The 16,421-nt window shown below is 31.8% G+C and overlaps 1 protein-coding gene across 1 annotated transcript in view; it reads left to right on the forward strand.

Annotated features, from left to right (window-relative positions):
* Nucleotides 1-13,431, forward strand: part of LOC142325951 (lysosomal Pro-X carboxypeptidase-like) — a 35,589-nt gene extending 22,158 nt beyond the window's left edge. Inside the window, exons 6-9 of the mRNA XM_075367915.1 lie at nt 146-318; nt 2,511-2,675; nt 6,513-6,700; nt 13,145-13,431. Of these exons, the coding sequence (XP_075224030.1) occupies nt 146-318; nt 2,511-2,675; nt 6,513-6,700; nt 13,145-13,349 (731 nt within the window). The 3' untranslated portion in view covers nt 13,350-13,431. The remainder of the gene's footprint in view (nt 1-145; nt 319-2,510; nt 2,676-6,512; nt 6,701-13,144) is intronic.
* Nucleotides 13,432-16,421: the final 2,990 nt, after the last annotated feature.

Raw genomic sequence — 16,421 nt, forward strand, 5'->3', positions numbered from 1 at the left:
TGCATCACTCTCGTAACGTTTTTTAGGGTAAGGGCAATATTTAAAAATACCCCATCCAAAGAAAAGGTGCCAATGTATTTATTGTAAATAATATTTCTAAAGATCTTCAAATCATTAATATAAAATGAAAACTATTTTTTTTTAGGTGAAGGTAGATCATGGTTATCCAAAAACTGGACATTGTGTCAACCATTAAAAGCTGAAAATTATACACAGGGCTTTAAAATGTGGTTAAAGGAATCATTTTTAGTTGTAGCAATGGCAAATTATCCCTATCCTACTGAATTTTTAGGACACTTTCCAGGAAATCCAGTTAAGGTATTTGTAATGTAGTTCATGTTTCTTTCTTTCTTTTTCCTGTTTAGCCTCCGGTAACTACCGTTTAGATAATTCTTCAGAGGATGAATGAGGATGATATGTATGAGTGTAAATGAAGTGTAGTCTTGTATATTCTCAGTTCGACCATTCCTGAGATGTGTAGTTAATTGAAACCCAACCACCAAAGAACACCGGTATCCACGATCTAGTATTCAAATCCAAGTAAAAATAACTGGCTTTACTAGGACTTGAACGCTGGAACTCTCGACTTCCAAATCAGCTAATTTGGGAATACACGTTTTCACCACTAGACCAACCCGGTGGGTAGTTCATGTTTCTAACTTTTTTTTTTAATTATAACATTTCTCACTCTCTATTATAAGAGGGTAAGGTGCCCTGTTGTGCTGTAATTTAAATTGAACTATTTTCTTATCACTTTCAATACTAATTGTCACTTCTTGAATGGTTGTGTAATGATTATTCACCAGTTAGTATGTACAGTCTTATGTCTGATATGTTGTTCATTTGATAAATTTATCAAACAATAAATATATCTGACAATCAATTGTAAAAGATAGTCTTATGTTCATTTTCTACTGTTTATTCCTTCAGAAAATAATTTTGTCTGATCATATACATGTGCCATTCAAAAAGTTCTCAGCCTGACAAAGAAAATTCAAGATTTTTCAACATTCTTTCTTCTAATTTTTCAATGTTACAATTCGATACGTTTAGACCAGTAACCTTTTAATACCCCTTCAATACAATGCAAATTATCCAACTTTGCAACATTAACGGTTGTCTCAGCTTTGACATTATCATTTGAAATGAATCTTTGTCTACCAAGCCATTTTTACAGGTTTAAGAAGGGGAAGTAATCACTGGTAACCAAATGTGCTGAATATGGTGTATGCCTAAAAACATAGGACATGGAGTTTTGTACAAATTTCAAGACGAGTGTGCAGTGCATTATCCTGGTGAGGAACGTTGTCTTGTGGGGTAAATGTGGACATTTGCCTGAATAGCTAAGTGAAAGATAATACTTGCTGGTGATGGTCCTGCTTATTTCTAAGTAGTCTATGAGCACCACACCATGAGAATGCTAAAAATTGTAACAGTGACTTTTCCTGCAGATGAAATCGTTTTCATTTCTTTGGCACACCTTTACCTGTTCCCACCTACTGTTTGGATATTTAGTCTCTGGAATATAATGGTGAATCCATGCTTCATCTAATTTTATAAAATGTCGAAGAAACTCAGTGAAATTGCATTTAAAAAAGTCTAAACACACGTCAGAAGTGATCAGTTGATTGTTAAGAAATACATTACTACGCATCAAGGAGAAAGCTTTTTCATACCCAAAACATTGAATAAATGTAGTGAAAATGGTCTTTCAAGATATTCATAATGTCAGGAAGCTTGCATACCTTCCGTCAGTAAGCTTTTAATATGCCATTGTGGATTTTGATGATTTTGTCAATCTAAATTTTTAGGATCCTGAGCATTTATCATTTTGAATGAATGTTTGACCACATTTAAATTCAGCAGCCCACTTTTTTACCACTGAAAACAAAGGGGAGGTATCCTTTAAATTGGAATCTAACTCTTTTTGCACATCTGTCCTTTATAACAGCTTGAACTTAAGTTTTTATTGAAAGTAAAAATTTGTTAAAATTTATTGAAAGTAAATATTATATAAAATAAAAATGTTTATTTTATAGATAATGTCAACTCGATTCCCACAAACAAGCAACTAAATGCACACAACTGAAAGTAACATACACACATTCTAAAGGAACATACTTAACAAACAGCATAGTCATTTGGTCATACGTGTGCAATCTCTGTATCAGGCCGAAGAACTTTCTGACTGACTCTGGTACTGTTATCAGTGTTAAAATATTTATTTCCAGTTTGTGCCTGAAAAAGAGTAAAAATTTCAAAAGACTGAATTATTTTAATGATTTGTTTGTCGTTCAGCATTATTTGCTCCTTTTACTTTACATGGACAGTTACTTTACATTAAGGTTAGGGTTGGTATGATTTAGTTTAAAGGTAAGTCTATAGTAATCACCTTGTAAGTATATTTTGGCAAAGATGGGGAAAAGATTATATTTAAACAGCTCTTTTATTTAATAGAAAAACTTTGAAATTAGTTAATTTATGGTATTTATTCAACCTTTTTTTCTTAGGAATTGTGTGAGCATCTAAAAACTGCAAATCTTAGAGGTAAAGAATTATTGGGATCGGTTTCAAATGGTTTGAGAGCAGTATATAATTATTCTGGAAAAGCAAAATGTCTGGATTGGTCTACTGTTGGACCAACCACATTTGATTCTCGAGGCTGGAATTTTCAGGTATTTACACTAAAATTATACATTTACATTAAAATAAAATGCAAAGCTTGCTTTCATAATGCAACATGTAAATATAAAAAATATGAAGTGCTCTCATAATAAAGTACTGAAAATCATACACTACTCTTAAAATAATATTAAAAAAAATTCAACAGTAATGTAGAATACAAACAAAAGTAATTAAAAATCTGTAATATATAGACGCATATTTAAATGGGGTTACCATTTTTTCCATTCTGTTTTTGCTAATCCATTTAATACAGCCTATGTTTTCAATTATCTGTTTTATTCATTCCAGTCTTTGTCTTCCTGTACAGTTTTTCTTTGTCAAAAACTTCTCTCGCCTTCATTTTGTATTTCATTGATCTATATAATCTTCATTATCTGACTCCACATAGGAGTCAATACCCTCTGTTTTTTCCTACTATCTGTTTCACTTCACACAAATATTTTCAATAATTCTTTTCTAGCTTTTAGATCTACATTTTCTGCTAGACAACTTGTTTTCTGAATGAAAAATCTCTCGCTTGTGTCAATTTTCTTTTATCCTTTGCAGTTTTACTCTCTAAACAATAAAATTTTCTTACTTCTTTGCGTTATGTTCATCTGTCTTATGTTTAATTTCTTTTTATCCTCTTTTCTCTCACTTTATTTTTCCGTCACTTTATTGCCTTTATTTTATTCTTATTTTGTATTTTCAAACTGAGTTTTTCTAGTAATGATATGTAGTTATAATGTTTAGAATTTCTTTTAAATTATTTTTGTTACAGTCAGGAAAACAATAGCATTAGATAATCATAACATTTTTACTTTTTCTCTTGAATAGTTACTCTACTTTCAAATCTTTCCTTCAATTCTTGAATGACCTTTTCTATATTCAAATTGAAAAAAGTTCTTTGTCTCACTCCTTTTTGAATTAGAGCTAGACTTTCTTCATATTCTACTCCACTGTTAAGTGATTCTTGTACAAATTGTATGCAATTCTTCTTTTTCTGTATTTCATTTCAGTTTTCCTTAAAATATTAAACAATATTTCTGTTTTAAATTATCAAATGCCTTCTCCAAATCAAAGGTTCCATTTAAGTGGCTTTATTAATTTTAATGATTAGTCCCTACAGACTCCTATCTGCTCTTCCTCTCCTCTTATCTCCTCTTATCTCCTATCGTGCTCTTCCTGAAACCAAACTGGTGTTCAGCTAGTACGTTTTCCAACGTGAATTCTTTGCCTATACATTATGCTAGTACGTATTATTGAGATATTAGGCTGAGTAGTTTTAACACTTATGTTCTTCTTCAGTAGAAAAACAAATACCGGTATATACAATTTTTAAAATTAGTGATTATTTCTTCTCTATTCTTATAAAATGTACATTCTAGGTGTTTTATTCAGACCTGCTCTTAAATATACAGATACCTCCAGTCCTTACTGTTTCTCCTGTTATTATCCCACTTGACGGGCCTTCTCTTGTTAATTACTGCATTGATCTTTGTCAGTATAATAAAAAGAAAACAAATCTGATTAACAAAACAAATTTTATAATTTTATGAATAGCATGAATCCTATTATTACAGATACGAACGGTTCTAGAAACGTTAATTCTATTGGTTGCGGTTTTGTGGTTAGCAACAGAACATGCATGTTGGCTTTCCATCACCATTATTTTTCTTGCAGAACTGTTTGCCATTAATAAGACCTTACATATAATTAGCTCAAAATTTTGATGTGTTCTTGTTTGTTCAGATTCCATGAGTGTCTTACAAGTGATTAGTGATGTGTACTCCAGATACTCTGTTGTTTGTGAGATTCATTGTGTAATTCTACAAATGAATCACTGTAATATAAGAGTGAGCTTTTGTTGGATCCGCAGCCATATTGTAATTTTAGTTAACAGCATGCTGATGATGTGGCAAAGGTGGCTTATTTCCAGCCTCCTTTCAACAATCCCGTCACTTCAAATGACTTTGTCTGTTTTCTAAAAAGAATGGTGCATGATGTGTGGCAAAGTGAGGGGGACGGTAATACAGTATTAACAATAAACTTCATCCAATCAAGAACACTGTTTCTTTGTGGAGCTCCTCATTCTGCCATTTGTGAATAGGGCACACTAGGCTCACTCATGGATATCTGATGACTTAAATAGATGCACCAGTTTGTGGTTGCTGCGACTATCAACTAACAGTGCATCATATCCTTGTAGATTGTATCTGTTATGCAACATTATGCTATAAGTTTAAACTAGGGGCTAACATGTAAACTGTTCTAGAGGATAATGAAATGTTAATTTACATTCTACGATTTTCTAGGGCCATCTGTTTACATTCAGATATATAAATTACTGCAGTGTGTTCCATAAAGCAGTTGGTAATTTTATTATTTTAATTGAGATATGTAATATGATAAGTGTTTTTTTATTTCGCTTTTAGCATTCATTACAGGCTTTTTACTTTGAAGCTATATTTTTGTGTTTCTGGGTTATAATTTTTTAATTACCCATTTTTTTACAATAAATATATCGTTTCTAGGCTAAAATAATATGAAAGCATTGTTCGCCCCCCAAAAAAACCTACTTTTCGTAAACTAAACAATAAATTGTGATGGTATCTCATCTACCCTTAGTGTCACATCTTTATTTAAGTATGTTAGAGCCTCATCAAATTCTGTGTAATCCTTCTTCATAAATTCGAATAATAAATTAAAATTTTTCAATTTATTAGAGGTTTGGGGAACCTCTACTGCTTTTTGTAAATTATTTATTTAAACAAAATAATTCACTTTACCAAATGTATTTCAACACTCAAATAGCACCAGATATCAACAACCTCAGTTCTATTTGCACCTGAACTTTAGTTCATCCAAAGAGATTTACTAGATTTGTATATTGAAACTATCATTTCCATTTTGCATCAAAATGTGAATTGGTCTTATAATGTTTAGTTCTCCCATTACATGTGACTATACATTACTTATCTTGTGTACTTTTCATAGATTCCTTGGCCTGTAATCAGATATACATCTGAAATTCACTTCCATAAAGCAGGAAGAAAAGGTATGGAACCACTATGGTTATCAATGGGCTTTCAAACTTGTACCTACACAGTAGCATGAAAACAAAATTGCATTATTTTCTAATAATTACGATTATGCCTAATAAAGTACGTTTACTATTTGTAAACTTATAAAGAAATCCTACAATAATAAATCTATTTCTACTATTTCCTTGCAAGTAGTGAACATTATTTAATGTCACTACTTTAATACTAGATTTATGAAATCAGGTAGTTTATATTCTATTTTTTATCCACAGAAAAGACTAGAATGTATAGTTTAACATAACAAATTTTTTTGGACATGAGACAGTGCACTTTGCTGATTCATAACATTGTTTTAACTCAAACAAAAAACAAATTAAAAACAAAATGTACTCAACATAGAACATCATGTTCTATGTGTCTTTCAATAGTGTAATGTACAGATGATATGTCTATTAAAGAGAATATGCATTCACTTCATTAATGGAATGTATTAGCCACCATTTATCACACTGCTTATATTACAGTTGCTCATGAAGAGATTAATATCAATCGATTTGCCAATTCAATTACTTCTTGTTCTGTGTACTACAATATATAAGCGAATGCTTGTAGATTCTACGTTTACGTTTTCATAGATCAACGCTAATTAATCTGTCACATAGTTGAAAGTTTTGGTTTTTTGACTTTCCTGGCAGCAGTGGAAACTACAGAAAATAAATAACTGTTCTTTTCTGTTTATTTCCTCTCTATAAATATTAGGAAAAACAATTAATCATCTTCTTTTAATATTAATTTATTTTGCAGGCGTGTACCCAATTAGTAATGCCAGTATGTTCTAATGGAGTAAATGATATGTTTGAACCACAATCATGGAATATTGTTGAATATTTAATCAAATGTGAGCAACAATTCAAAGTAAAACCAAGACCATATTTTATTACTAAACAATATGGTGGTAAACATTTGGAAACATCAAGTAATATTATATTTAGGTTAGTATATCTATATTTTAACTACATAATCTTATAATAGTTTCATTAATGAATTATTTGTAAATAACAACAGCAATAATTTAAATTAGTGTTAATGATCATCTCTGTTATTATAAATTTACCTCTTTTTAAAGAGATCCATCATTAATTTTATAACTTTTTATAAGATGAGAGTCCACCAGTGAGGTGAAGTAATAAAGTACTGACAGTGAATCTCTATCATTATCTTAAAATTACATACAATGTGTGGAATTTGCTAGAGACAAGATGATTTAGAATATGTAGAAATCATTTACAACAGGGATTTAGTGGTACTGTTTGTTGTCTGTCTTTGTATTGCTGAAGTTATGCGAATTACTTGATGTTATACAGTTAATCATAGAGAAGAGGATAGGTGCTCACTGTGCTTTGGGCATTTTACAAAAATAAAGAAAATTATGAGGCTGCCACAAAGTTATTTTGAATGTATTTTAATCTCAGGTACATGAGTGCATGCCAATTACTCATGTCATAAATTTGAGATTATCTGTAAGACGTGTTCAAATACCAGAAAACCTGTTAGATTAGAAATCAGTTGGGGTCCCAAAACATTCCTCTAAATGTCATTCAGTGAGATTAAATATTTATGCACCTAGTATAGGAGTATAGGAAGTGTTTTGCATCAAGATTTAGGTATCACTAATATAAATTGAAATTTTACAAGTGCAACCTCAAAAACCATATAAATTTTGGTTAAGTTTTTTCTCATTTGGATGAAGAGGTTAAATATCTTGGGGATAATTGATGAGCACATTTCACTTTTTAAATTTAACGATTTTGTGAATAAGCAAAATAATCAACCATGGTTAAATGAAAATCCTAGATGCTATATTGATATAACAATGTCTCAAATGTCATCATAGCATGATATCTCCATATTTTTTTTAAAATAATTGGGAAGAGCCGTGACACTCAATTTTGTATGAAATCTGAATAAAATTCAGCCATGTTTCACATTTCCCTCATTATATATTGAACTCAAAAATACAAGACTACATATATCATAATTCCAGAGATTTTATGAATATAAGATTACTTCTGCTAAACCAACTCATTCCAAAGGTACAGCATTCTTTGGCCAGCAAGGTGCAAAATCTATATTTTGTAACTTCTTCCTAAGGAAATACTTGAAAAGTAAAATTTATTCAAGTTTCCCATAAGATATCAACACCTGAAAACAGAAAATTCAAGAAGAGATTACTACATACTGCAAGATATGAGCTTTGATCAAAAAGTAATGACAATTTTTAATTTCCTCTGAAAGTATTTATCCAATCTTCAGTGTTTATATCCCATTTCCTTCAAAATAGTTTTTTGTAATATTATACACATATGCCAACATAGCTTCAAGTTTGAAAAATTTTGATGAAATGCCTCTTTGGGTACCACCTTCATTTTAGTTTGCGATTTTGCCTTTATCTTATCAATAGTTGGAAAGTAACCCTTGAATATCCTTTTAAGTTTGGGAAATAAGAAAAATTCAGAGGGAGCCGTGTATGGGGAATAGAATGGTTGGGGCATCACAGTAGTGTTGTATTTCACCAATAACTGTTGGATAAGTAATGCAGTATGCGCTAGTGCGTTGTCATAGGTGAAAAATCCACAAATTGTCTCTCCAACTCCCTTTATCCAGATTGTCATACAAATTGTGTAAAACTACTAGGTAGTACTCCTTGTGACTGTATGACCTTGTGATAGGAATTCGTGATGAACAATTCCATTGTAGCCAAAGAAAATAATTAGAAGGATCATCACATTTGACATTTGACATGATTTTTTTTTATCTTGGCTCCTCAGAAAACTTCCATTGGCACGATTGAGCCTTCATCTTGACATTACAGCAATACACTGGTGCTTCATCACCAGTTACAAACATTTGAGCGAGTCTGGGTTATCAATAATGTCCCAGACTTCAGTTTGTTTTCGAATTGTCATAATTTCTTTTTACTTGTCTTATTTATATGTCTTATATACTGCATGCTCAAATTAATATTGCATCTGAACAAAATTCTCGCAGCACAACTGAACCTAACTTCAAATATAAGAAAAATGTGAACTAACATGCAATTAAAGTAATCTACCTGTTTTTTTTCTGTTCATCAAAGTATTTAATAACATTGTTAATGACATTTCTTCCTTCACTATGAATACATAGTTTTCTCATAATCTGCAGTTATGAGAAAACTTATCCCTCTTTATGGTCTTAACATTGAGAATTAAATACTAAAAAGACAATGAGATAGACAATAAATTAAAAAAATAACTAGTTGACTAAATTTTTGAGTACTAAAAATTCTGTAACTGAATATTATTTTCCTAATGTGTATGTTGTAATCTGTTTAACTTGTGAACAATAAGCAACCTCCCTTCGTCTGATAAGATGACGGTGATATGTGTACATGTAAATGAGGTGTAGCCTTGTACAGGTTTGAGCTGGCCATTCCTGAGTTGTGTGGTTAATTGAACCTCAACCACCAAATTACACCAGTACTCACTGTCTAGTATTCAGATCCATATAAAAGCAACTAATGTTTACAAGGATTTGAACATCAAAACTTTCATCTTCAAAAATCAGGAGTTAAACAACTTTCTTTCTTTTTCCTGTTTAGCCTCCAGTAATTACTTTACTGATAATACTACAGAGGATAATATGTATGAGTGTAAATGAAGTGTAGTCTTGTACAGTCTCAGTTCGACCATTCTTGAGATGTGTGGTTAATTGAAACTCAACCACCAAAGAACACTAGTATCCACGATCTAGTATTCAAATCCGAGGAGTTAAACAACTGATTTGCAACAAGTTAACCACAAGACCAGCCCAGTGGGCTCAAATGAACATAAATGAACATTGCTAAATTAAATATTAATGTCTATTCTGAATACAGGTAGTAACAATAAACAAGTATTTATTAATAATAATAAAAAAAAATAGCAATGTTTAATATATCATACATAATCAGTTGTAGTAGATGCTTGTAACCTGTCTGCACAAAAACTTCCAGTACTTTCCAGTTGGCTTCCAGAAGCCAACTGGAAAGGAATGTGAACTAAAGACTTCCAGAAATTTTTAGTTTACATTTTTTCCACATGGAATATTAACTAGATCATGCTGTGCATCATTAGAGATTATATAAGTGTTTTATGTAGGCTAGATGTAAAGAATTTTAAACTGCAAGCTAGTGCAGTATCTTGAGAAAATTATTACAACAGTTTAAATTTCAAGATAGATCTTACAGTGATTATTTGCCAGAGGACAAATATTTAAAATACCTATCTTCTCCACAAAAATGTTTTTTTGTCATTTTCTACCTGGAGAAGAGATATTGCATGGCTTGGCGAAGAGTATATTACACACTTTAGAGTGTAGGTGGTACATAATGGGCTTATTTAAGGATTCCTTAACAAATAAAATTTCCATATTCAAGTTGAAACAGAGATTAAGAAAAGGGGTTTTTCTTCAGATCAGTTTCTTAAGTGTAAATTTATTTCCAGATGTGATAAATAACATGATAATATTCATAAACTCATCATATTGTATCATTATATATATATATATAAACAATTTAGCACTTTATACATCCTCATGCTCCACTTCTTTGGCTGATTGTTTACTTCTGATTAAATAAATTCCTTAGAAGACTGAACAGAAGCAAGGCTTAGATATTCAGTGACTACATAAGTTTGTTTTTTTTTCTTATTTACAAACTATTTAATTTTTTTTTTAATCGAATAAGAAATGTCAGATTTCAATACTTGATGTATTATGGTGTGGATTATACTTTTTCAAGAACTCAGAATTAAGTGAATTTAATTACGTACATGTGTTAAAAAAAACCAGTTGGGGTGCAGAATAAACATATATACTTAATTCTACAGAGTTCTGATCAGGCCTTGACTAGATTACATTTTTATTGTTTATTCCTCCACCTCTCAACCAACTGTTAGATTTGGATTCCTTCCACAACATCCTCCATCTAGTATTTATAATTCTTATCTTGCAGTAATAAGAATTTTAGAGGAGATCTCTGGCAAATATAAGATCAGCTAGTAATGTCATATATGTTTTAATGAAGTTCAACATAAATTCTTGAGAACTAATTGTTAGAATGGGTGGTTGGATGTCTGCACTATAGAACTCCTATGGGAATTCAAAATGGAAAAACTTGCTTTTTCTGGGGTGCCTACCTGCCCACAATTTGTACAGGACGGGGTGCGTCTTTGTCTGAATTTAAACAGGTATGACCTGTACACCCTGTGACCTGAAAGAAATTGCGTCAAGTGATGTGTTATCTCGCCATGCTTCCTCCGAACCCACGGGGCTAGGCGTGGTGTAAGTCGTCTAGTCCACGCACCTTTTGCCGAGTTATCCCACATCTCCTGCTCCAGTAGCTGTCGTGCAATGCTTTTTGATGTCCCCATCTGAATACGCACCAGCTCCCAGACACGAAGATTTATCGGGCGGATTTCCGCGAGTACTTCCACCATGTCCCCCGACAATGTGCGGTATGCAGCCATCATCCTGAACGGTGCTCAGTGCTGCAAGGAGGTTAGCCGTTCTACATTGTGCCTCTGGTTCAGTGCCTCCACCCAGACCAGAACCGCATCAGTGATGATAGTGCAACCAACATAATCAGTCTTCTCTTGCTCTCCTTTGGTCCCTGTTGCGCTGCCATCAACCGTTCCAAGATTGCAACGATCTTCTTGCATTTAGCTGTCACCTCCTGCAGGTGAGTCGTGAAGAGCCCAGATCTGTAAATCCAAACGCCAAGATACTTGGTGCTTCACCATCCAAACCCTGTACAATTCTATCTTCATTTGAATTTTCATATTTGATTTGTTTTTGAAGAACCTTCTAAATTTCCACTTTTCACTTTACATTGTTTACTTCTGTGGTATTTTTTGAATAATAATTTTTAAAAGTGAGAAATACAAAAGTTATGAGTGAAAAGTTGTGAAATCTCTACATTGTCTTCTGTATTCTGTTTTCGAACATGAGTTGTTTGAAAATTTCTCATATTTACTCTTCAACACTGCTCACTGTTTGTTTTCGCAAGTGATCCTGTTATATAATATTTTCTTAAAGTTTTGCAAGAAGTAGTTATCCCAACTTAAAAATGATTTATAGAAACCCATGATTTAACTTTCATCTCCTGGATTTTATACTTTGTTCAAATTTTGTATTCTTTCATTAGTCATGATCTCAAGAACTAGCATTTCATGGTTTCTGTGTCTTGTTTTTTCAAAGAAACTTTTTTAACGTTGTCATATGCAACAAAAACAATTAATAAAATTTCATGTAAAGTTTTCCTGTTCTTAATTCTCATAGGCTACTCCTTTTCAATATATTATTTTGAAAACAATTCTTGACTTTTCATTTAAAATAAACCAAAACATGAAAAGAGCAAAGTCTTACAAAACAAACAACTTCTTACTCCCAACTTTTCACTCCTTTACTTTAGAAAAAACACAGGTCTTATGATTGTATTGAATGACAATCTTGATTTCTTATTAATCAAATATTTTACAGATACAAAAATAGTATTCATTGCAATAATGTTTCTCAGAAGAAAAAGATGTTGTACAAAGCAACAGGTGCTGCTATCTTGTAGTTTCATTTCCCCTACACTCTCTTGACTCATACCCTCTCATTGTTATGTCAGCAGCCTTTGTTATGGAGTCTAGTAAGCCTCCTATGTCAGTGCATCTAAAACAAAGTGTAGTGATTGAATTTTTAACTGGTATTTAAAAAGTAGGTTATTTATTTAAATGAAATTGTGACCATTTGTCATCAAGCTGTTCACTATTAGTGTACTTCAGTGTAAATATAGCATCACCGCAGTATAACATAATAAGTCATTTTAGTCACAAACTTTGTTAAATTAAAAATTATATATATCTTTTATAAACTGATATATTATTTTTTCCATGCTTTTAAATACAGAACTGTAGTCTATGATTGCTGGATTTGACATTACACAGATTGATTATTTTTGAGATCAACCAAACTATATTTAAAAAATAAACTTTTCTTATATCAACAATATGAACTGCTCATGGCTAGTATTTAATAGGCAAGTGAGAAGATTATTACAACGAGGTAAGAAACATCCTTATCTCCCCAAAGATATGCAAGTATTTCCGGTCAATGTCCTTACATTGCAGGCTAAAGTGCTTAATAGTATCTGGAGACTGATGGATTCTAAATAGGATATCACCCTAAGAGAGTCCTATTGGGTTTTCTCAAAACTCAAGTTTTCTTACTTCTTCTACAAAGAAATACTGACATTTAGAAATTACTATTTTATGACTAAGTTTGATTCATTTATTTAACTTTTTCAAAAAGGTTAAATATTGTTATTATTCCAAAAATAATAAGAATAATCATAAATTGTGTATTTTTTTCAGCAATGGCCTTCTTGACCCATACAGTTCTGGTGGTGTTATGTCAAATGTCTCAAACACATCAATAGCAGTACTAATACCAGAAGGAGCGCACCAGTTTGATTTAAGAGAATCAAACCAATTAGATCCGGATAGTGTACAGGTCGCAAGAAAATATTATAAACAGATTTTCAATGAATGGATTATCAAATTTAGAGAACATTATTAACTGAAATGCTTCTTTTTTTTTAATATCTACCTTAAAATTTTAACTTTACTAGCATGCATGACATTCTAATTAAGAAATAAAAAATTCTTTATCAAAATATATTTTCTTTATCATACTTATTTATTTCTGTTGTTTTCTTTATCTGATGTAAGTAACAGTAGTAGTAACCTTTATCATCTACCCGCTACCCGTAATGCCCACGATATTTAATCCAGTACATTACAGATCACAAAGTGTCTTACTTCTCTTTGTCAACTTGGATCTATCCCTTCTCGTTTTACATCCAGTTCAACTCATGACACTTCCAATTACAGATAGTCTGTTGCACATGTGTAGCTCTATCTCATTTCCACACTTGATGTCATTCCCTGACAACTTGTCGCCAGGCGAAGATTGATTCGCCTCTTGTATTGTCAAACTGTTATAATGTGTTATAGTTTGCGTATATTTTTGTTGAAATTACAATTTTATACGATTGTAATTTGCAACGTTGACCCTTTTTAATTATATAAGAGGTGAATAACTATTCTTTATTATAGGCCCAGGCACAAAAGAAATAACCAAAACACATTATTGTTATCCTACATGTATATTGTTATTTTGTTTTATTATTATTAAGATTAAATATTATATGAAGTTGATTACTTACAAAAATGATCGATTACTATTTCATCGGATTCAACGCTTTTTCTCATTTTTTGAATTTGGCTTGGAGTGAATATTTTTTTGACATATTTACCTTGCTGCTTCAGTGAATAATTACCTGATTTTAATTTTGACATTTCCTCTTGTAAATGTTTATTTTCTAACTTGATATTATTCAGTTCACTAAGTAGTTCGTGTTTTTCACCTTCTGTAGATGTACTTAGTACAATACTTTTGACTCTCTGAGAAATCATTATGGTGAGATTTTCCTCTTCACCATTCACTGATGAATTTTTGTCATTTTTTGATGATGAAGCAATGTTTTTTTTTGTTTGATAGCACCTCATTTACTTGTTTCTTCCTTTCTGTAATTTCACTACATACGTTCCTTGAACCAGTTAATCTACTGTCAGTTCCTGTTTTAGGTAAGTGCTCAGTAGCAAAAGCATCTGTTTTTAATTTTTCTTTACACGGTTCATAATTTAAAAGTTCACTTTGTAAGACTTGCTCATAGTGATAAGATCTAAAACCTATGCTACAAATTGTCATGTTGATGATGTTAAAATTGTCTTTGCTGCATTTGTTTACCCAGACTTTTCTTTGTGTACTATCTTTTGGGAATGAGTAAAAACATAACCTTCTTATCAAGTTTATAAATACTATTTTTGAGTATTTTATTGTTATTGCACCGAAAAATAGCACACATCACCATTTTGAATTTATCCACCCGCATTCAAACTCAAAACAGCCACACAAATTCAGTACAGTTTACACACAGTTTTAGACACATACATTCACAGAGTTTACATGTGTACAAACAATACACTCGCTATAATGAAAATAAAAAAATAAGTAAATCAGACACAGTAGAACATGAATCACGATGGTGATTCGTACTAAAGTACTAGCTTATAAACTGCAGGTATACTACATAGTAACTGATGGCGCGAGTTAGCACAGTGACATCATGTCATGTGCAGCAGAGAATAGTTTCAACTGTAGGAGTATCTGTATGGTCATAGCATCATGTGTTCAACCTTTCTTAACCTTTCCAGATTATGCTTCTCCTTTCTTCACAAATGTGCTTATCATCAATGCTTCCACACCTTTATCTTGTCCATCACTCTTAAAGTTTTTACTTTTAGCCACACATCTTCATTCTGCTCCTATCCCTCAATAATATCCTGAAGGATATCTCAACAAATGTACATACTTTCTTAATTTGAACAACCCACAACTCAGAGCTGTGTAATAAACTTTGTTATACAAAATGCTAGAAAATCCAGCATTTAATTTTTTTGTGCATCCTTTTTCCTTTAATATACATACCATAATATCACCCCATTTTGATCACATTGACTACCCTTCATCTGATACCCTTCATTTCCGCCCTTCTAGATGAAGCATTGCTCTTAAATAGCTGAATACAACAAATTTTCTAATATCATTCCCTTGTATTTCCAAAATCCTGTCCTGCTGCTCTCATATTCCTTATACAACTTGACCCCACTATAATACGCTCATTCGGATACAACTGTTATATCGAAGATAAAGTACAAATGAAAAAAAAAACAATGCCAGTTAATTTATTATTGTAACAAAGTTCTAGTTAGCACTTTCCCTTAGAGACTAATTGAAAATACAACACTGTAGTAACTGATTTATATAATTAAGGTGCATTTCTATATACCTAGTACAATACATGAGCTGAAAGTTTTCCCTTCACTAACTGCTGTGTCTAGCATACTAGTTATTGCATTGTACTAGTCTGTTGTGTTTACATTTTATATACAAATATGTCATGTCAGTATTTGAATGATGTCTTCTGGTTAGATAGTACAACAAATCCTGCTTGCCTGTCCTGTGTAAGCCAGCCGACAGACAGTTCAGTTAACAATGACAGGGGCAGACCGTCAGCTTTCTTATTGTAAAAAGTAAAAATTTTTTTTATATCTGAGAGTTTGTGTTTTGGGGAGACATCCTTCTTTCTGAGTTGTTTTGAACCATTTTGTAGCAAGGTCATACTGTATTTTGTATTTCATCCTATTTAGTTTCAAATTTGTCTTTAAATTTTCCACTCAAAGATGTAGTTGAATTTTCTCTATTTTACCGGAGTTGAGTGGTTTGTGAAAGTAAACACTCCATTAGCTTTCACTGAAATTATATCCATGATCAAAACAAAAAAAGTTCTCCTTATCTAATCCTTACCTATTGTCTAAAGTTGTCCTTATCCTTCGTGCCCTTACCAATTCAATTATAACATTGCCTATTCTTGTTTGGTGAATCATTTTAATTTTCATCTGGTTTCATCAGAATTGGCTTTGTTCTTAATTTCGCCAAGTACTTCAGCACAGGTCTTACCTTGTGCAGGTCTTATAAGTAAAGCGTCTGGTCGACATCTTAGCCTCCTTGAGTTATTCTTTGTTT

The sequence above is a fragment of the Lycorma delicatula genome, chromosome 6, assembly GCF_047948215.1.
Source record: "Lycorma delicatula isolate Av1 chromosome 6, ASM4794821v1, whole genome shotgun sequence".
Lineage (NCBI taxonomy): Eukaryota > Metazoa > Arthropoda > Insecta > Hemiptera > Fulgoridae > Lycorma > Lycorma delicatula.